Genomic DNA, 20698 nt, shown 5'->3' with positions numbered 1-20698 from the left:
TCAGCATAGGTTGTCAATAGTTGATTGGTGGTTTCCCCGTTGATTCCCAAGCTAATAGAAGCAGATAGTGATGTCCGTATTGCAGCAGTCTGGTATTACAGACACAGTTCTCATTAAATTCAACACGGCCTGCGCTGTTTCCAGCGCTGTTCTCATTGATAGTAGGCCTGAGAATCAGCTGATTGGCAAGGATCTTGAGCGACGGCCTACGCTAATCGATTACCGATGACCTACGGGTCATCGCATGCCACAATACTAAATAAGTGAGTTTTAAATTTTATTTTTAAACAAAAAGGGAAAAGTGCACAAAAATGGTTTTCTAGACTATTTTTCACATGATTTTTATTGATTTATTTTACATAATCTATATCCCTGTAGGCACTTGAACCTGCGATGCTATGACCTCACTGAAAATACATTGCAGTACTTCTGTACTGCAATGCATTATAGCCTCTCATAGCCATTACAGGCTATGGCAAACCTGGATGACATTGTCTGGTGTCATGGCAACCAATTGGCCCTCTGCGATTACATGGCAGGGGGCTGATGACATCACAGAGGGAGCGCTCTCCATCTGTGAACCCTTTACATGCTGTGATCAATATTGATTGTGGCACGTAAGAAGTTAACAGCGGTAGGCCGGTTGTCAGTCCCTCGCCAGCTATTGGATGTAAATGTATATCCATTTGCAGCAACTGCTTAGCAGCCAGGAGGCACATTTACTCCCCGGGGCGGGAAGAAGTGAAGCAACGTCTCATATTGTCCCAGTACAATAATACTTCATATAGGCTTATAAAACTTTTTTACAATACTATATTTTTATTTTTTTCGATTTTCTCTAAAGCGTTTCCTGCGACTCATTTTGGAAAAACACTCTTCAATTGAAAGGGTGAAATCCGGTGCATATCCACACTAAAATCTGTGACAAACTCCACAGCGATGTGTGAACCCCAAGAGTACATTCACACGGTGGAGTCCTAAAATGGCGGCAAAAACCTGCAGCCAAACCGCGTATTTCTGGATTTGCATGAGAATTTAGCCCATCATTGGGCAAAACGTGTGGAATTTCCAACGTTTCCATGTGAAGTGAAGTCATTTCTTCTTGTGGAAACATTAGAAATTCCGCAAATGGATTTTACCCAATGACAAGGTTATATCTGCGGCAAAAACAGGGTTTAGCCGTGAATTTGTGCCCCTGTTCTGTGCCATGTGAACATGCCCCGTCAGTACCAGAAACTGCTTGTACCTATGCTGAACCGTGGAGCAGCACATGCCAGGAGGGTATGTAGGGTATAAGTGCCCGCTCTACCTATATCGTTGCCCGAAGAGTAGCTGCCGTGGCTCTCGGTCTCCTCCAGGGAGAGGATTTTGAAGGAGGCGAGTGGCGTTGACCCCGGCTGGGTGGAGATCATTCCTCTGAAGCGCGTCACCGTCCAGGTCCGGACGTGGTTATTGTCGGCACAAACTAACAGAAAACACAGAAATGCATCTAAAACACCTGACTGCCGCGATGAAGGCGAAGAGCTCAGCACTTACTGCACACGCAGGGAACGGGGTCCAGAACCCCCAAAACACATACATAGGATATCCTCCCATCGGCAGGCAGCGGCGTACCTGACACCAGGTGCTTCTCCGACAGCATGATCTTAGTCACTGGACTCCGGTGAACAGTAAAGGTCTGGAAGAGCTGCGGGCCGGAGCCGACGGTCTCAGGATGCTGCACAATCACCCGCACCGCTCCAGAACTCGTGCCGTAAGCGATCTCTATCCAGTTTCCGCTGACGCCTGTTCAGAACAAGCAGGAAAAGACTAATTATACAATCAGCACGTCTCCAGGTTACAACAAAGGCGCTCGTCACCAATATTCTTCCATCAGCACCACAGAATACACAAGAATGAGCCTCCCACCCCAGCCTGATCTTAGCTCCACCCAGAGGGGCGGGGCTAATCCCGATTTCACGATTCTGACGAAAGATAGAATAATGCCTGAGTAAAATGGCGGTTGATAAAATGTATTCAATTTTTTGCCCAGTCTTAGTGGAGCGTATAACGAGTAGCCAGTTCTTAAAGGGGTTGTCCAGGCATATCTTGTGCGCCTGCGCCGTGGCCTCTAGAGCCCAACCACTCCGCGTGCCGTTGATGAACAACTTCATTAAGCTATTTACAACCTCTAATCACTAGAGCGCCCTTATGGAGGCAGAAAAAAAGCCTTCCTTAAAAGGGTATTAAGACTTCATTATTAAAGGACGCCCCCATCTTAGAGCGATGCTGATCACCACCAGGGTTAGCTTCACGAGGCTGCAAGAAACATATCACATGGCCCGTCCCAATTGATGGCCAATCACGTGATAGAAAACATGTCAGATGTTCTGCCCCACAGACGGGGACGTAACTCCCCCCACACTCACAGAGGGGACGTAAGCCCCTCGCACTCACGGAGAGAACGTAAACCCCTTGCACTTGCAGACTGAGACGTAAGCCCCACGCACTCACAGACAGGGATGTAAGCCCCGCCTCCCGCAGTCACAGACAGGAACGTAAGCCCACCCCCCCCCCCACACACACAGTAACACACGGAGACGTAAGCCCCCCGCAGTCACAGACGGGGACGCAAGCACCCCGCAGTCACAGACGAGGACGTAAGCCCCCGGGCACTCACAGACTGAGACGTAAGCCCCGCCTCCCGCAGTCACAGACAGGAACGTAAGCCCACCCCCCCCCCCCACACACACAGTAACACACAGAGACGTAAGCCCCCCACAGTCACAGACGGGGACGCAAGCCCCCTGTAGTCACAGACGAGGACGTAAGCCCCCGGGCACTCACAGACTGAGACGTAAGCCCCCGCACTCAGACAACCCCTTTATGAGCATACGCTGACGTGACTTTGCAATCTATGTGGCTCATACATACGAGAGAGAAAAACAGGCGGACCCCCAGTGTGAGCGATATTACATGGATATACATTTACATTACAGCTCCGTCCATGTAATATTCATCATGTCATTTATTACCTTCAGCATCACTGACTAATCGTGTTATCTGATGTTGTATTATATTTGCAGTTGCTTTGTCCATTTTGGTCCTTTCTTCTAGTTGATCGCCAGTAAGTGCTCGGGGGTTAACAGCCGGATTAATTTACAGCTTTTTGTACGTCTGTTTCTATAAACTCTCATTTATAAAACTTGATTAGCAAAAGGCGAGCGGGACATGTGACGCCACGCGCCCCTCCACTCCCCGCGCGAGGGACGTCACGCGCCCCTCCACTCCCCGCGCGAGGGACGTCACGCGCCCCTCCACTCCCCGCGCGAGGGACGTCGCGCGCGGGGAGTGGAGGGGCGCGTGACGTCCCTCGCGCGCGGGGAGTGGAGGGGCGCGTGACGTCCCTCGCGCGCGGGGAGTGGAGGGGCGTGTGACGTCCCTCGCGCGCGGGGAGTGGAGGGGCGCGTGACGTCCCTCGCGCGCGGGGAGTGGAGGGGCGCGTGACGTCACATGTCCCGCTCGCCTTTTGCTAATCAAGTTTTATAAATTCTATAATCAAGTTTTACTCCCCCGCGCGAGGGACGTCACGCGCCCCTCTACTCCCCCGCGCGAGGGACGTCACGCGCCCCTCTACTCCCCCGCGCGAGGGACGTCACGCGCCCCTCTACTCCCCCGCGCGAGGGACGTCACGCGCCCCTCTACTCCCCCGCGCGAGGGACGTCACGCGCCCCTCTACTCCCCCGCGCGAGGGACGTCACGACGGGGTGTGTTGTGCTGCAAGCACAGTGTTCCCACGTGAAAGCACCTACTCTTGGTGGTTGCCATTAATGTAAAGTACCTACCTGTACAGCGGAGCTTGGTGACATTCAGATCCCACATGGCCATACATCCCAGAAGGCTGATATGGCATATCAGGCTCAGTCAGAAACAGAGCCTGTGAGACGCAGATACTGGATGCCGTCTCACGTTACGGGGCGTACTCACTTGTTTTCGGGGTGAGGTAGACGCTGAGTGCAGTGATAGCATCGTTGGAAGGGTCGTGATACAATTCTGTCACCAGAAGATCGTTGTCCTTCATACGTAGTGGAAACTTCTGCATATCTGTAGGGAGTGAGCGGTATACGATATATAGCGGTAGACGAGAACCGGGGAGGCAATGCAATTCACAACTGGGGAAGGTCTATGACCGGTTCTCACTGATGGGGGTTATTCCCTTCTTGACACTTTCCTCACTTCCCCTAAAGGAACAGGTAGGCCCCCGTACACAGTCCCGATCCCGCCGGCTCCGGCTGGCGCCTACACTTGTGACTGCGGCCCAGAAATTAGCAGAAATTCACACTGTGCACCGGCGCCCTCAGAAGGCGCAGTACCTCCATTCTAGAGGTCAGAGGACCCTGCGCCTTCCCATAACGGCACAATGGCTTTACCGACTCCTTAAGGACGGCCTATATGCCTTGGTACGGCAGTCTCTCTACAGCGCTAGCAGCTGAAATTACAGGAATCTCTGATCCCAGTCTTTTAACCCATTGATTCCCCTTGAATGCCTATAGCATTATAGAAGGGGACGCCCCAATCGATTGGTCACCAAGTTTGTAATTAGGGACGGCCGTGCTGTCATACAGGAGGGACCCCGGGGCCGCCTGTCCTAACGGCAGTCTATGTCGGGGCCGCCTGTCCTAACGGCGGTCTATGTCGGGGCCGCCTGTCCTAACGGCGGTCTGTGTCGGGGCCGCCTGTCCTAACGGCGGTCTGTGTCGGGGCCGCCTGTCCTAACGGCGGTCTGTGTCGGGGCCGCCTGTCCTAACGGCAGTCTGTGTCGGGGCCGCCTGTCCTAACGGCAGTCTGTGTCAGGGCCGCCTGTCCTAACGGCAGTCTGTGTCAGGGCCGCCTGTCCTAACGGCAGTCTGTGTCAGTGCCGCCTGTCCTAACGGCAGTCTGTGTCAGGGCCGCCTGTCCTAACGGCAGTCTGTGTCAGGGCCGCCTGTCCTAACGGCAGTCTGTGTCAGGGCCGCCTGTCCTAACGGCAGTCTGTGTCAGGGCCGCCTGTCCTAACGGCAGTCTGTGTCAGGGCCGCCTGTCCTAACGGCGGTCTGTGTCAGGGCCGCCTGTCCTAACGGCGGTCTGTGTCAGGGCCGCCTGTCCTAACGGCGGTCTGTGTCAGGGCCGCCTGTCCTAACGGCGGCCTATGTCAGGGCCGCCTGTCCTCACGGCGGCCTATGTCAGGGCCGCCTGTCCTAACGGCGGCCTATGTCAGGGCCGCCTGTCCTAACGGCGGCCTATGTCAGGGCCGCCTGTCCTAACGGCGGCCTATGTCAGGGCCGCCTGTCCTAACGGCGGCCTATGTCAGGGCCGCCTGTCCTAACGGCGGCCTATGTCAGGGCCGCCTGTCCTAACGGCGGCCTATGTCAGGGCCGCCTGTCCTAACGGCAGCCTATGTCAGGGCCGCCTGTCCTAACGGCAGCCTATGTCAGGGCCGCCTGTCCTAACGGCAGCCTATGTCAGGGCCGCCTGTCCTAACGGCGGCCTATGTCAGGGCCGCCTGTCCTAGCGGCGGCCTATGTCAGGGCCGCCTGTCCTAACGGCGGTCTATGTCAGGGCCGCCTGTCCTAACGGCGGTCTATGTCAGGGCCGCCTGTCCTAACGGCGGTCTATGTCAGGGCCGCCTGTCCTAACGGCGGTCTATGTCAGGGCCGCCTGTCCTAACGGCGGTCTATGTCAGGGCCGCCTGTCCTAACGGCGGTCTATGTCAGGGCCGCCTGTCCTAACGGCGGTCTATGTCAGGGCCGCCTGTCCTAACGGCGGTCTATGTCAGGGCCGCCTGTCCTAACGGCGGTCTATGTCAGGGCCGCCTGTCCTAACGGCGGTCTATGTCAGGGCCGCCTGTCCTAACGGCGGTCTATGTCAGGGCCGCCTGTCCTAACGGCGGTCTATGTCAGGGCCGCCTGTCCTAACGGCGGTCTATGTCAGGGCCGCCTGTCCTAACGGCGGTCTATGTCAGGGCCGCCTGTCCTAACGGCAGTCTATGTCAGGGCCGCCTGTCCTAACGGCAGTCTATGTCAGGGCCGCCTGTCCTAACGGCAGTCTATGTCAGGGCCGCCTGTCCTAACGGCAGTCTATGTCAGGGCCGCCTGTCCTAACGGCAGTCTATGTCAGGGCCGCCTGTCCTAACGGCAGTCTATGTCAGGGCCGCCTGTCCTAACGGCAGTCTATGTCAGGGCCGCCTGTCCTAACGGCGGTCTATGTCAGGGCCGCCTGTCCTAACGGCGGTCTATGTCAGGGCCGCCTGTCCTAACGGCGGTCTATGTCAGGGCCGCCTGTCCTAACGGCGGTCTATGTCAGGGCCGCCTGTCCTAACGGCGGTCTATGTCAGGGCCGCCTGTCCTAACGGCGTTCTATGTCAGGGCCGCCTGTCCTAACGGTAGTCTATGTCAGGGCCGCCTGTCCTAACGGCAGTCTATGTCAGGGCCGCCTGTCCTAACGGCAGTCTATGTCAGGGCCGCCTGTCCTAACGGCAGTCTATGTCAGGGCCGCCTGTCCTAACGGCAGTCTATGTCAGGGCCGCCTGTCCTAACGGCAGCCTATGTCAGGGCCGCCTGTCCTAACGGCGGTCTATGTCAGGGCCGCCTGTCCTAACGGCGGTCTATGTCAGGGCCGCCTGTCCTAACGGCGGTCTATGTCAGGGCCGCCTGTCCTAACGGTAGTCTATGTCAGGGCCGCCTGTCCTAACGGCGGTCTATGTCAGGGCCGCCTGTCCTAACGGCAGTCTATGTCAGGGCCGCCTGTCCTAACGGCAGTCTATGTCAGGGCCGCCTGTCCTAACGGCAGTCTATGTCAGGGCCGCCTGTCCTAACGGCAGTCTATGTCAGGGCCGCCTGTCCTAACGGCAGCCTATGTCAGGGCTCTTGCACACCCGCGATAGATTTTCCTGTGATGCAAAAGTGAGTGAAAACGCATGATTTTGAAACTAATGATTTTCAATGGTTTCATTCTCATTTTGTCCCAAGAGTGACAAAAAGAGGACATCTAGTATTGTTAAATATGAATGGTGTAAAAAAAAAACAAAAAAAAACAAAACGACATTTTGGACCCTAAAGAGCGCACGGAGGCATAGCCAAGTCAATGAGAAAATGAAAATGGCTGCTGAAATGTGGAGGGGCATTAGATGGGGTCCGACCATGGGGATTCCCCACTGACCAAGGTGGTCACAGTGGTTCCATTCAGTCCCATTGCCCTGATTCATTCAGGGACCACTAGGACCCCACTTCCTCTTTAAAGGTCTGGTCATTAAAGAGGTTGTCCAGCTGTAAACTATTGGTGGTCTATGCAAAGAATAGGCGATCGATAGTAGCTTGGTGGGGGGGATGCTGCCCGGGAACCCCACTGATAAGCTGTTTGCCGGACTGATGCACTCCTGCACTAAGATGGTTTTTGACCAGGCTTGGAAAAAAAAAAAAAAAAGGGAACTTGGCCTGCATTACCAAGCCTGGCCACTGCAGTTAGAACAGAGCTGTCTGCTTCCTGCAGAAATCAGCTAAGAGAACAAGTGCAGCGGCTCAAACAGCTGATTGGTGGAGGACCCAGGCAATGAACCCCTGCCGATCTACTATTGAAGCCCCATCCTGTGGGGAGGGCATTAATAGTTTACAACTGGCCACCCCCTTGAAGGGTTAACAGAGTTGGTGAAGAGAGGCCCCTCTACCACCCAGCGTGACGAACCCTCCGGCCCTGATGACAAGACCGCGCGGATATGAGACTGCTGGACAAATGGAGTCACATCGATTCCAGCCGTGTGACGCTCTAGAAGTGATTTCTAAGGAGAAGTCCAACAGAAGGGGCTTCTGGGAGCTCCACCCTCCCCCGCTCGTCTTACCTATATAATAGATGGATCCATTGTTGCACCCCAGGAGAAGGAACGATCCAGCCGTGTCGTAGCTGGTAATGGGAACGACATCTTGTACCTGCAGGTAAGTACATGGCCAGGAGTTACTGAAGGTAAGTGCCTTCTCACAGCGTCATTATAGTTGGTGGGTGAGAGCCTACTAATGATATATAATTGGTGCCCCCCCCCCCCTCCCTTTTTGGCTTCATGAAACAACCCCAAAAGTAGACTGTAAGGTCAGAAGATCTCAGCTGAGAGGAGACGAGGAACAGAAGGCTCAGGCAGTAGGTAGTGGGGGTCCCACCGGGTCTGGGGGTGGCAATTAGTCACCCTGTAAAAGGGACCTTACAGCCCGGAGATCTGGGGGGGGGGGGGACACGTATGATTCCTGGTGACAACTGACAACACTGGAAACTTTCTCACTGACCCTCATCATCCTCAAAATGTTGTCAACTGAGGAGGGGTGGAGCAAATGAGAGCCGGACTGGCAGACCTTCCGGATTATCAGATGCTGGATTATATACGTCATTGTATTATATAGGACTGACCGTTTCCTGGTCATTATATAAGGCCCTTTTACACCAGCCGACCCTCCGTAAGAAGCGCTGATCACCGCAGCAGCGGCGCTGGCTCGATGGAGGATCGGTGCTACGGGGGATAGATCATTAGTATGGTGTTCACTGCATACATAGCGGATTCCGCGGCGTCCCCGGTCGGCACGAGGAGATGTGCTGCTGGGAAAGGACCATTGTTACATGAGATCAAACAAGCGCCCGCTGGCATGTTCAGTCAGGCGGACATTTGTGCCCGATCCTCGGCCGGTGTGGAAGGACCTTTCGCACACAGCGGTCTCTACGACTCACCTGCCAGTGCTGCGTGACGGCGTTCCAGACTCCGACCTTCCCGGTGTGGCTTGTAGCAACCAACTGGTTACCGATGAAGAAGAGCGCGTCCACGGGGACGCCAAGGCTGAACACGCCTAAAGACATGAACACACGGCTGGTTACACACATGGATTACCAGATATTCCCAACAGTCTCCTCCGGTCACTTGTATACCTGCTCACCAGCAAGCGGTGATGCTCTTATGTTAGTCGTGGGATAACCGCCCCGCGTGCATCAGCACTAGGAATAAGAAACTCAGGGATAACCAAAAGGCCGGCATTTATGGAGACCCGGCGACCGCGCCAGATGCAAGCAAGCAAGGTGCCGGATTATCGGGATACGTAGAATGTCAGGTGCCGGATTATCGGGATACGTAGAATGTCAGGTGCCGGATTATCGGGATACGTAGAATGTCAGGTGCCGGATTATCGGGATACATAGAATGTCAGGTGCCGGATTATCGGGATACATAGAATGTCAGGTGCCGGATTATCGGGATACGTAGAATGTCAGGTGCCGGATTATCGGGATACATAGAATGTCAGGTGCCGGATTATCGGGATACATAGAATGTCAGGTGCCGGATTATCGGGATACATAGAATGTCAGGTGCCGGATTATCGGGATACGTAGAATGTCAGGTGCCGGATTATCGGGATACGTAGAATGTCAAGTGCCGGATTATCAGGATACGTAGAATGTCAGGTGCCGGATTATCGGGATACGTAGAATGTCAGGTGCCGGATTATCGGGATACGTAGAATGTCAGGTGCCGGATTATCAGGATACGTAGAATGTCAGGTGCCAGATTATCGGGATACGTACAATGTCAGGTGCCAGATTATCGGGATACGTACAATGTCAGGTGCCGGATTATCAGGATACATAGAATGTCAGGTGCCGGATTATCGGGATACGTAGAATGTCAGGTGCCGGATTATCGGGATACGTAGAATGTCAGGTGCCAGATTATCGGGATACGTACAATGTCAGGTGCCAGATTATCGGGATACGTACAATGTCAGGTGCCGGATTATCAGGATACATAGAATGTCAGGTGCCGGATTATCAGGATACGTAGAATGTCAGGTGCCGGATTATCAGGATACGTAGAATGTCAGGTGCCGGATTATCAGGATACGTAGAATGTCAGGTGCCGGATTATCAGGATACGTAGAATGTCAGGTGCCGGATTATCGGGATACGTAGAATGTCAGGTGCCGGATTATCGGGATACGTAGAATGTCAGGTGCCGGATTATCGGGATACGTAGAATGTCAGGTGCCGGATTATCGGGATACGTAGAATGTCAGGTGCCGGATTATCGGGATACGTAGAATGTCAGGTGCCAGCGTGGACTCAAGTGGAAGCAGATAAAGCAGCAAACAGAGCAGTGACCCAGGTTAATATTGCATTGAATTCAATGAGAGCAGCGCCTGCAGTACCAACCCCGGCCACTGCAATATTAACAGCGCTATCTGCCTCCAGCACAGTCCCACTGACAGCGGACTGGAGAATCAGCTGATCAGAGGGGATCCTGAGTAGTTGACTTAGCGGTACACAGGTGAGATTTGCTGTTGGCTGACTGGTGACATCCGAGCACGGGATCGGCCAGAGAGGGTGGCCAGGCCAGGATCCGCTCTGTTGAAGGGGACTTCTGCTCAGCATAGGTCATCAATAGTGGATTTGTAAGTATTTCCTGCTCAGGATCCTTGCCGATCCGCTGATTCCCGGATAGATGGAACCAGATAGCAATGTCTGGTTTGGTACAGCAGGCACAGTTCTCATTAAATGCAATGGGAGCTGTGCCTGCAGTACCAAACCCAACCACTGCAACACGGACAGCGCTGTTCTCACTGACAACAGGCCTGAAAATCAGCTGATTGGCGAGGATCTTAAGTGGCGGCCCCCGCCAATCAATTACTGATGACCTACTCCAAGCATAAGAGTCCAAGTCCCAAGAGTCCAGGATGACCCCTTTAATTAGAACACTGCGGACTTCCTGCTAACTCCCCACAAACTCCGCACTCCTGTACTTTACGCCGGCCTCAGAATCTGCTTAGCAGCATTAATTGTATCGGGAAAAACAACCATAATATTCAGCAGAATGATAAAAAGCAGAGAAAACAGATGGAATTGATGAGTGCGGCGCTGGAGGTTCAGGGAATCAGGAGAGACAGCGTGAATGGGCAGCGGGCGTCTGAAGTGTCGCTCCTGCTTAGTCTCCAGCATGATGAGCGCGCTCCGCGAGGAGGCCGACGCTGCGAGGACTGACATGTCGCTGTCTTAAGGGGCCCTCGCCGTAAAATACTGTTATAGCTGCAATCTGCCGGCGGTGTCCGCAGTAATACTGAAGGCGCGGCGGCGGCCGGGGGGACAGCTCCATCACCGCCAGGCCTTGTAATCTGAAGTGTTTGTTCATATCCTGGAAGAGAAGCCATTTGTCGCGGCGAGCGCCTCGCTGTCCCCACGACGGTCATTTCCGAGCATCACAATCAAATCCGAGTAAAGAGCCGCTTCATTATTACGTAACATGGCAGCCTAATTGGATACCAGCAGTGTCCCGGCGCGGCGCCTCGGCCGGCGGTTCGGATTACTCTGCCAGCTCCACAGAACTTCACTCCCTCGTAGACGGCTGAGAAACGGGCGCCATATTAAGGGCGATGACCAATGTCTTCTTTATGTAGTTTCAGGGAGGGCGCTCCAGCAGGCGCCATATTAAAGGCGATGACCAATGTCTTCTTTATGTAGTTTCAGGGAGGGCGCTCCTGCAGGCGCCGTCGTTGAGCTGCCGCCTCTAGTTGGGGTGAATCAGTTAGTTCGGCGGCGGCCGGTTCGCCCGGCTCCTTGGGGGCGGCTGACGATGCGTCTTACAAGGTCTGCAGGGGAGCATTACTACGAGGGGAAAACATGGAATTATGTCCCGTGCTGAAACCTACCCATACCTCTCGGCCTGTGAAGGCGGGCATGTGACCGTGGGGTGTAGGGGGGGGGGCGCTGCCCGGTTATGCGGTGGGCATCTATGCCCGTCCATCCACGGCCACTTGGAATCAGGCGCATACGTTTCTGTGTGATTGCACCCGTTAGACCGTGGCGGACACCCGCAGCCGCTTATCCACACGCCGATTTACTCCTGCCAGTGATCCGCGCGCGGACCGTCCGACGTGAGTCCCTTCAGATGGGCGTGAAGACGTGTGACTTCAGGTACATCACATCATCAACTCCTGCTGTGCACAATGGTATCACCTGACGGGGTTAAACCTGCCGGCGGGTCCGCAGCAGCAGACGCAGCAGAGATCTGTGGCCTGGGGCGGATTCACACAGCCGTATTCACGCAGGGACTTCGCTGCGTAATAAATAAATCGCCAATAACCCGCGGCGGTGAGGAGCGCTCGATGCCAAAGGGTTCATTCAGACCAATGATTTTATGGCGCATCATACAGTCTGGGGTAAACGCCGCGATGGAGGCCGTGTTGGCCGTCCGTTATACGGAGCGTGAAGACATCGGTCCTGCCCCGTCTGTCGCCGTGTAACGCAGCAAGCTCTCATAGACTTCTATCGCTGGAAAAAGGGAGGGGGAGGAGTTACCCTGCGGACAACGCTGGGAAAGAAGACAGCCGGCCGTAATTAGACGTTATTAGTCGTTCCGAGGATTCCTGACGATCGTTTGTTTCCATCACCTCAGCAAATTTTTAAATATTCACGCAGCAGCGCCGCGTGTGCATGGCGCCCCGTGTGAAGGGCGTCCCGTGTGCATGGCGCCCCGTGTGAAGGGCGTCCCGTGTGCATGGTGCCCCGTGTGAAGGGCGTCCCGTGTGCATGGTGCCCCGTGTGAAGGGCGTCCCGTGTGCACGGTGCCCCGTGTGAAGGGCGTCCCGTGTGCACGGTGCCCCGTGTGAAGGGCGTCCCGTGTGAAGGGCGTCCCGTGTGCACGGTGCCCCGTGTGAAGGGCGCCCCGTGTGAAGGGCGTCCCGTGTGAAGGGCGTCCCGTGTGCACGGTGCCCCGTGTGAAGGGCGTCCCGTGTGCACGGTGCCCCGTGTGAATCGCGTCCCGTGTGCACGGTGCCCCGTGTGAATCGCGTCCCGTGTGCACGGTGCCCCGTGTGAAGGGCGTCCCGTGTGCACGGTGCCCCGTGTGAAGGGCGTCCCGTGTGCACGGTGCCCCGTGTGCATGGTGCCCCGTGTGAAGGGCGTCCCGTGTGCATGGTGCCCCGTGTGAAGGGCGTCCCGTGTGAAGGGCGTCCCGTGTGAAGGGCGTCCCGTGTGAAGGGCGTCCCGTGTGAAGGGCGTCCCGTGTGAAGGGCGTCCCGTGTGAAGGGCGTCCCGTGTGCATGGTGCCCCGTGTGAACATGGAGGAGGCCTTAGAGGCAGTTTTACAGGCTGAACATACCCTAACAGTTTTGGGTCCGTTCCTACCTGACCACTAGATGGCAGCACTTGCTGCTAGAGCTTAAAGGAGTTGCTCCACCAAGGACTCTTCTCATCCGGTTCCTGGGACCGTCATTGATCACTACAGTGAACAGAGCTTGAGCCCCTGCTACCCTCTGTATTTCTGGGGGGCTGGCGAACGGCCCGTGTGCACGGTGCCCCGTGTGAAGGGCGTCCCGTGTGCACGGTGCCCCGTGTGAAGGGCGTCCCGTGTGCACGGTGCCCCGTGTGCACGGTGCCCCGTGTGAAGGGCGTCCCGTGTGCACGGTGCCCCGTGTGAAGGGCGTCCCGTGTGCACGGTGCCCCGTGTGAAGGGCGTCCCGTGTGCACGGTGCCCCGTGTGAAGGGCGTCCCGTGTGCACGGTGCCCCGTGTGAAGGGCGTCCCGTGTGAAGGGCGTCCCATGTGCATGGTGCCCCGTGTGAACATGGAGGAGGCCTTAGAGGCAGTTTTACAGGCTGAACATACCCTAACAGTTTTGGGTCCGTTCCTACCTGACCACTAGATGGCAGCACTTGCTGCTAGAGCTTAAAGGAGTTGCTCCACCAAGGACCCTTCTCATCCGGTTCCTGGGACCCTCATTGATCACTACAGTGAACAGAGCTTGAGCCCCTGCTACCCTCTGTATTTCTGGGGGGCTGGCGAACGGTATAGCGCTGCGCTCGGCTGTTCTGCCAGTCGCGTAGGCATTGAATGGAGCGGCACATGACAACTAAGCACCCCCTTACTGCGGCGGAGGAACAGGATCTAGCGGCGGTGCAGGCCGCAGCGATCGGACATTCATCACAAATCCTCAGGATGGCGGATTGGTGTCCCCTGTGGGACAATACTCAGGAAGGTCACTCGGGGCGGGTAGGTCGTCCTATCTTCTACGGCAGCTTTAACCCCATGAGGGTGAGTTCACACTCGGCTGATCTGCAGCACATTTCACCCCTTAAACTTGTTACAAAGTCTGGCACTGACTTGCAGGAATGCTGTCTTCCAATAGGTGGCGCTGTAGAGGCGTTGTTCCATCTTCTCATTTGCAATGAACGCAGCATCCAATAATGGCAAGTTGAATTTCTAACGTACCTGAATATCTCACAACTGATGTCTAAAAGTCTCTGATCCCCCATTACCTCCTAGAGTTCCCCCAACTAGGTCAGGTATCAGGGGCGGTTAAAGGGGTTTTCCAACACTAATATATTGACGCCACGGCCGCATCAGACTGAACCCGGCAGGCGGTTTGCATAGCGGCGTTGGCTGATATTCACTTGACTGGGACTGCACTGCTCTCAGGTCATGTGACCAATGAACGCGACCTCACAGGTCACCTTACCGCCACTCCCTCTTCAGCCAGCTAATCAGTGTGATCACGAGCGGTACACCCTCCCATGTTCTATCACCTATCCTGAGGACCAATCATCACTCTTAAGCCCAACGATTCTCGCTCAAAAATCACTTAAAGCCGTCTTTTGCGCGATAACAGTTGCGTCTAAATGCACGGACATTGTGCAGTTTTTGTGCACGATTCCTTCCTCGCTCAATTCTAGTTTTCTTGAATTGAGCGATGAACTCTTATCAGCAGTGCAGGCTGTTATCACAGTCGGCAGCACTGATAAGGTTCTTACAGCTCATATCCCGCTCGTAGTTCACAGCGGGACGCGAGCTGTAATCGCAGAAAACACTACAGCTGTTTGCTTATGCAGAACAGCTGTATTGTTCACCGAGTGATAGCGGCAGTATCCCGCTCCGCCTGCATAGCTCTTCAGTAGCTACTTAGCTACTACAGGCTATCCTCAATAGATGATTGCTCAAAACGCTCACTCAAACTGTCATTTGAGCGACGTTTGCTTACGGTACAAGCAGGGACTAACCAGGTTCACAAGACCCTCCTGCAGCTTATTTCTTCCTACTAGCGGTTTCTGTACCTGGTAAGACTTGTGCAATGAATTGTACATAGAGAGAGTTCAGGAAGTCCTCGCACCCCTCACTCTTCATGTTGTGTCTTTGTGCCCCCTAATTCACCCAGGACCCCATAATGACAAAGTGACAACAGAACGAGAGATATCTGTTTACATTTAAAAAAGGTAACCGGCCACCCCCCACCCTGCGGTGACAGAAGTATTCACACCCCTGTACTCAGTATTAGTCGGAGCCCCTTTGACAGTGATTCCAGCCTCCAGTCTCCTTGGGATGATGCCACAAGGTTTGCACCCCTGGATTTGGGGGTTTTCTGCACTCTGTCCATTTGGATGGGGGCCGTCTGTGGACAGCCATTGTCAAGTCTCTCCAGAGATGTTCCATTGGGTTCAGGGCTCTGGCTGGGCCACTGAAGGCCATTCACAGAGTTGTTCCAACTCTTGGGTGGTCTTGGCTGGGGTCTTAGGGTCATTGTCTTGTTGGAAGGTGACCCTTCTGCCCGGTCTGAGGTCCCTTGCGCTCTGGATCAGGTTGTCATTATCTTTAAACTTCGCTCCATTCAGCTTTCCATCCACCCTGTCTGGTTTCCCCTCCCCCAGCATGATGCTCCACCACCAGGCTTCACTGTAAGGATGGTATTGGGCAGGTGATGAGCGGCGCCTGGTTTCCATGCCCTCTGACCGGTCTCCCCTCACCCAGCATGATGCTCCACCACCAGGCTTCACTGTAGGGATGGTATTGGGCCAGTGATGAGCGGCGCCCGGTTTCCTCCCACCCTGACCGGTCTCCCCTCCCCCGGCATGATGCTCCACCACCAGGCTTCACTGTAAGGATGGTATTGGGCAGGTGATGAGCGGCGCCTGGTTTCCTCCCACCCTAACGGGTCTCCCCTCCCCCAGCATGATGCTCCACCACCAGGCTTCACTGTAAGGATAGTATTGGGCCAGTGATGAGCGGCGCCTGGTTTCCTCCCACCCTGACCGGTCTCCCCTCCCCCGGCATGATGCTCCCCCACCGGGCTTCACTGTAAGGATAGTATTTGGCCAGTGATGAGCGGCGCCTGCTTTCCACCCACCCTGATGGGTCTCCCCTCCCTCAGCATGATGTTCCACCTTCAGTCTTCACTGTAGGGATGGTATTGGGCCGGTAATGAGCGGCGCCTGGTTTCCTCCAGACAGAATGCTTAGAGGCCAAAAAGTTCCATCTTGGTGTCATCAGAGCAGAGAATCTTGTTGCTCGCAGTCTGAGGGTCCTTTGGGGTCTTTTTGGTAACTCCAGGGGGCTTCCATGTGTCTTACTGAGGAGGCTTCTTTCTGGCCCCTCCGCCATAAAGCCCAGATTGCTGGAGGCTACAGGGATGGTTGACCTTCTGGAAGTTTCTCCCATCTGCACACAGGATCTTTGGAGCTCAGCCAGAGTGACCATTGGGTTCTTCGCTTACCCCTCTTACCAAGACCCTTCTCCCCCTTAGGCCTTATTCACGCGACCGTAAATCGGGCAAAAATCACGACCATCCGAGGCATTAGATTCAAATATATTCATGCAGATGAGCGATTTTTTTACTTCTATGGGTGCTGAAAAAAAAGGGAGCTGGAGTTCAGCTGCGCCCAACACCGGGGAAAAAGGCAGCTGGCTCTAATGAAGCATTAGCAGTCATTCCGAGGATCTCTGCCAATCGCGGGATTTCCGCGCTGCAGTGCATTTTTTTTGCTGATACGTTGCAGTCGCCTGTGTGAACGGCAGAAAATACGTGGCTAAAGATCGGGACTTAAATCGCGGCTATTCTGTATTCATGCGATTTTACAGCATGTACGGCGAACGACCCCTTAGTTTGGGGGTCGGCAGCTCTAGGAAGAGTCCTGGTTGTTCTTCCATGTAAGTATTATGGGGGCCGCTGGGCTCTTGGTCTCCTCTCTTACAAGACCCTTCTCCCCCTTAGTTTGGGGGTCGGCGGCTCTAGGAAGAGTCCTGGTTGTTCTTCCATGTAAGTATTATGGGGGCCGCTGGGCTCTTGGTCTCCTCTCTTCCTAAGACCCTTCTGCTCCTAGGTTGTGGGTCGGCGGCTCTAGGAAGAGTCCTTGTTGTTCTTCCATGTAAGTATTATGGGGGCCGCTGGGCTCTTGGGAACTTTCAGTGGTGCAGAAATGTTTTTGCAGCTTCCCCAGATCTGAGCCTCCACACAATCCTGTCTCTGAGCTCTGCAGGCAGTTCTGTCCTCCTCATGGTTTGGTTTTGGTTCTGATAAGGATTGCGAGCGGTGAGATCTTATATAGACGGGGGGCCTTATGTCCAATCAGCTGAATTTACCCCAGCCGACTCCAATCAAGGTGTAGAAACATTTCAAGAGAAGTGGTTGTCCCCAGACCTAACGGTCAGCCGTCATACCACAGGGTGGGAATACTTCGGTCAACAGAAAATGGTAGCTTTTCATTTTGAAAAACTGTGCAGAGATTTCTACTATTTTGTTGTCACTTTGTCATTATGGGGTACTGAGTGCAGAATGATGGGGAACACAAGGCCACAACATAAGCGAGAGGGGCTGAAGACTTTCTAGACCCCTGTGTAAACACGTGTAGTAAAGAACTGGATGGTGGCACAGCCATGAGAGGGGCAATAAGTGTGACTCAAGGCCACTGGCCATAATAAAGTTTTGTTCTTGGCCCCGAGTGACGCTTATTGCACCTCTCATGGTTGTGCCACCATTCAGGGAGTTTAGTTTTTGCATCTGCACAGTTTCCACTTTGTGGCTATTGAAACCTGGGCAAACAGCACCCTTCCACCAAGTGCCTCCTTGGCACAACTAGTGGCTCAGTGAGTGCTCTGCCAGTCATGATGGCTGCTCTGCCCTCGCTTTTATCGTATACTTGTAGCAACGAATGACAGAGTGGATGTGTCACACTAAACAGGTTGCTTCTTCGTAAACTCCTCCACCTCCTCCTCACAGGGAGCTTCCTAGGGGTCTCTGGTTATTGATATGAGGTTTTCTTTCCTCTTCATACCCCACCGCCTGCTGCAGAACCCCTTTTATTCAAAAAGACTCTTCAAGCACCACAAAAGAGCTTCTGCAGCAGCTAACGCACTAAGCCTCTTGATGACTGCCGCCTTCTATACAATAACGTAGGGCCGACTCGCTGACCCGTAGGGTATAGACCCGGGGTAATCGTGTTATAGTGATGCAAGAATGAAGCCCATCAGCGTCCTGAGACTGATAAGGAGTCAAATACTCGATGCGCATCAATCACATGAAGAGCCTCACCTATTTCACTCCCACTGCTTCCATCCTGTATGCTCCAGAGGATGATGCTGCTTTCCGAAGCGATGGCAACCATCTTGTCTTTATCGCCATGGGGACCTCCTACAACTTTTGCATTGAGCGCCACTCTTTCAATCGTCCAGTCTAGATAGGGGCTTGAGAAAACCTGCTGCCAGCCGGAGGATTCCTTAATCCTGTAGAAGATAAAGCAAGCAGAGTTATTATCGGATCGTGAGGTACTGGTAACACAACCCAAGAGAGGACGGCGGTCCAGTGCTGGTAACACGGCCGCGGAGAGGATGGCCAGTACAGTGCTAGTAACATGGCTGTGGAGAGGATGGCCTGTATAGTGCTAGTAACACGGCCGCGGAGAGGATGGCGGTGCAGTGCTGGTAACACGGCCGTGGAGAGGATGGCCTGTATAGTGCTAGTAACACGGCCGCGGAGAGGACGGCGGTCCAGTGCTGGTAACAGGGCCGCGGAGAGGATGGCCAGTATAGTGCTAGTAACACGGCCGCGGAGAGGACGGCGGTCCAGTGCTGGTAACAGGGCCGCGGAGAGGATGGCCGTCCAGTGCTGGTAACAGGGCCGCGGAGAGGATGGCCGTCCAGTGCTGGTAACAGGGCCGCGGAGAGGATGGCCGTCCAGTGCTGGTAACAGGGCCGCGGAGAGGATGGCCGTCCAGTGCTGGTAACACGGCCGCGGAGAGGATGGCCGTCCAGTGCTGGTAACACGGCCGCGGAGAGCATGGCCAGTACAGTGCTGGTAACACGGCCGCGAAGAGGACGGCGGTCCAGTGCTGGTAACACGGCCGCGGAGAGGATGGCGGTCCAGTGCTGGTAACAGGGCCGCGGAGAGGACGGCGGTCCAGTGCTGGTAACACGGCCGCGGAGAGGACGGCGGTCCAGTGCTGGTAACAGGGCCGCGGAGAGGACGGCGGTCCAGTGCTGGTAACAGGGCCGCGGAGAGGACGGCGGTCCAGTGCTGGTAACAGGGCCGCGGAGAGGATGGCCAGTACAGTGCTGGTAACACGGCCGCGGAGAGGACGGCCGTCCAGTGCTGGTAACAGGGCCGCGGAGAGGACGGCCGTCCAGTGCTGGTAACAGGGCCGCGGAGAGGATGGCCGTCCAGTGCTGGTAACAGGGCCGCGGAGAGGATGGCCGTCCAGTGCTGGTAACACGGCCGCGGAGAGGATGGCCGTCCAGTGCTGGTAACACGGCCGCGGAGAGCATGGCCAGTACAGTGCTGGTAACATGGCCGCGAAGAGGACGGCGGTCCAGTGCTGGTAACACGGCCGCGGAGAGGACGGCGGTCCAGTGCTGGTAACACGGCCGCGGAGAGGACGGCGGTCCAGTGCTAGTAACACGGCCGCGGAGAGGACGGCGGTCCAGTGCTGGTAACAGGGCCGCGGAGAGCATGGCCAGTACAGTGCTGGTAACACGGCCGCGAAGAGGACGGCGGTCCAGTGCTGGTAACACGGCCGCGGAGAGGATGGCCAGTATAGTGCTGGTAACATGGCTGTGGAGAGGATGGCCTGTATAGTGCTGGTAACACGGCCGCGGAGAGGATGGCCAGTATAGTGCTGGTAACACGGCCGCGGAGAGGATGGCCAGTATAGTGCTGGTAACATGGCTGTGGAGAGGATGGCCTGTATAGTGCTGGTAACATGGCTGTGGAGAGGATGGCCTGTATAGTGCTAGTAACAGGGCCGCGGAGAGGACGGCGGTCCAGTGCTGGTAACACGGCCGCGGAGAGGATGGCCAGTATAGTGCTAGTAACATGGCTGTGGAGAGGATGGCCTGTATAGTGCTAGTAACACGGCCGCGGAGAGCGTGGCCAGTACAGTGCTAGTAACAGGGCCGCGGAGAGGATGGCCAGTATAGTGCTAGTATCACGGCCGCGGAGAGGACGGCCGTCCAGTGCTGGTAACACGGCCGCGGAGAGGATGGCGGTCCAGTGCTAGTAACACGGCCGCGGAGAGGATGGGCGGTCCAGTGCTGGTAACACGGCCGCGGAGAGGATGGCCAGTATAGTGCTAGTAACACGGCCACGGAGAGGACGGCCGTCCAGTGCTGATAACATGGCCGCAGGGAGGACGGCGGTCCAGCGCTGGTAACACTATTCGTACACGACAAAAGTCCACCCAGGACCCCAAGAGCGGTGGACCAGCATTCACCAGAAGGTCACCATGTAATGCTACATTTCCACTGCAAGGACAACCTGTTTCCTGTTTCCTAAGAGTTGAGCAGCTTCTATAGAAAACCGCTGTCTGTGGCGCGATGGCGAGCGTTCACACCGCATTTTTAAACGTGTTTTTATACTGCAAAGTCTAAATATGTATAAAGTGTAACAATGACGGCAGACGTACGGC

The 20698-nt window shown here is 55.2% G+C and overlaps 1 protein-coding gene across 1 annotated transcript in view; it reads right to left on the bottom strand.

The window, feature by feature from the left end:
- KCTD3 (potassium channel tetramerization domain containing 3) overlaps window positions 1-20698 on the bottom strand; it is a 93430-nt gene that overhangs the window by 10082 nt on the left and 62650 nt on the right. Inside the window, exons 9-14 of the mRNA XM_066595068.1 lie at window positions 18331-18521; window positions 8725-8840; window positions 7853-7940; window positions 3967-4083; window positions 1615-1785; window positions 1310-1465 (exon numbers count right to left, since the gene is read on the bottom strand). Coding sequence (XP_066451165.1) covers window positions 1310-1465; window positions 1615-1785; window positions 3967-4083; window positions 7853-7940; window positions 8725-8840; window positions 18331-18521 — 839 coding nt within the window. The remainder of the gene's footprint in view (window positions 1-1309; window positions 1466-1614; window positions 1786-3966; window positions 4084-7852; window positions 7941-8724; window positions 8841-18330; window positions 18522-20698) is intronic.

This window comes from Eleutherodactylus coqui, chromosome 3, assembly GCF_035609145.1.
Source record: "Eleutherodactylus coqui strain aEleCoq1 chromosome 3, aEleCoq1.hap1, whole genome shotgun sequence".
Lineage (NCBI taxonomy): Eukaryota > Metazoa > Chordata > Amphibia > Anura > Eleutherodactylidae > Eleutherodactylus > Eleutherodactylus coqui.
Note: the sequence above shows the minus strand (reverse complement) of the source record. Positions and strands in the feature narration are given on the sequence as shown.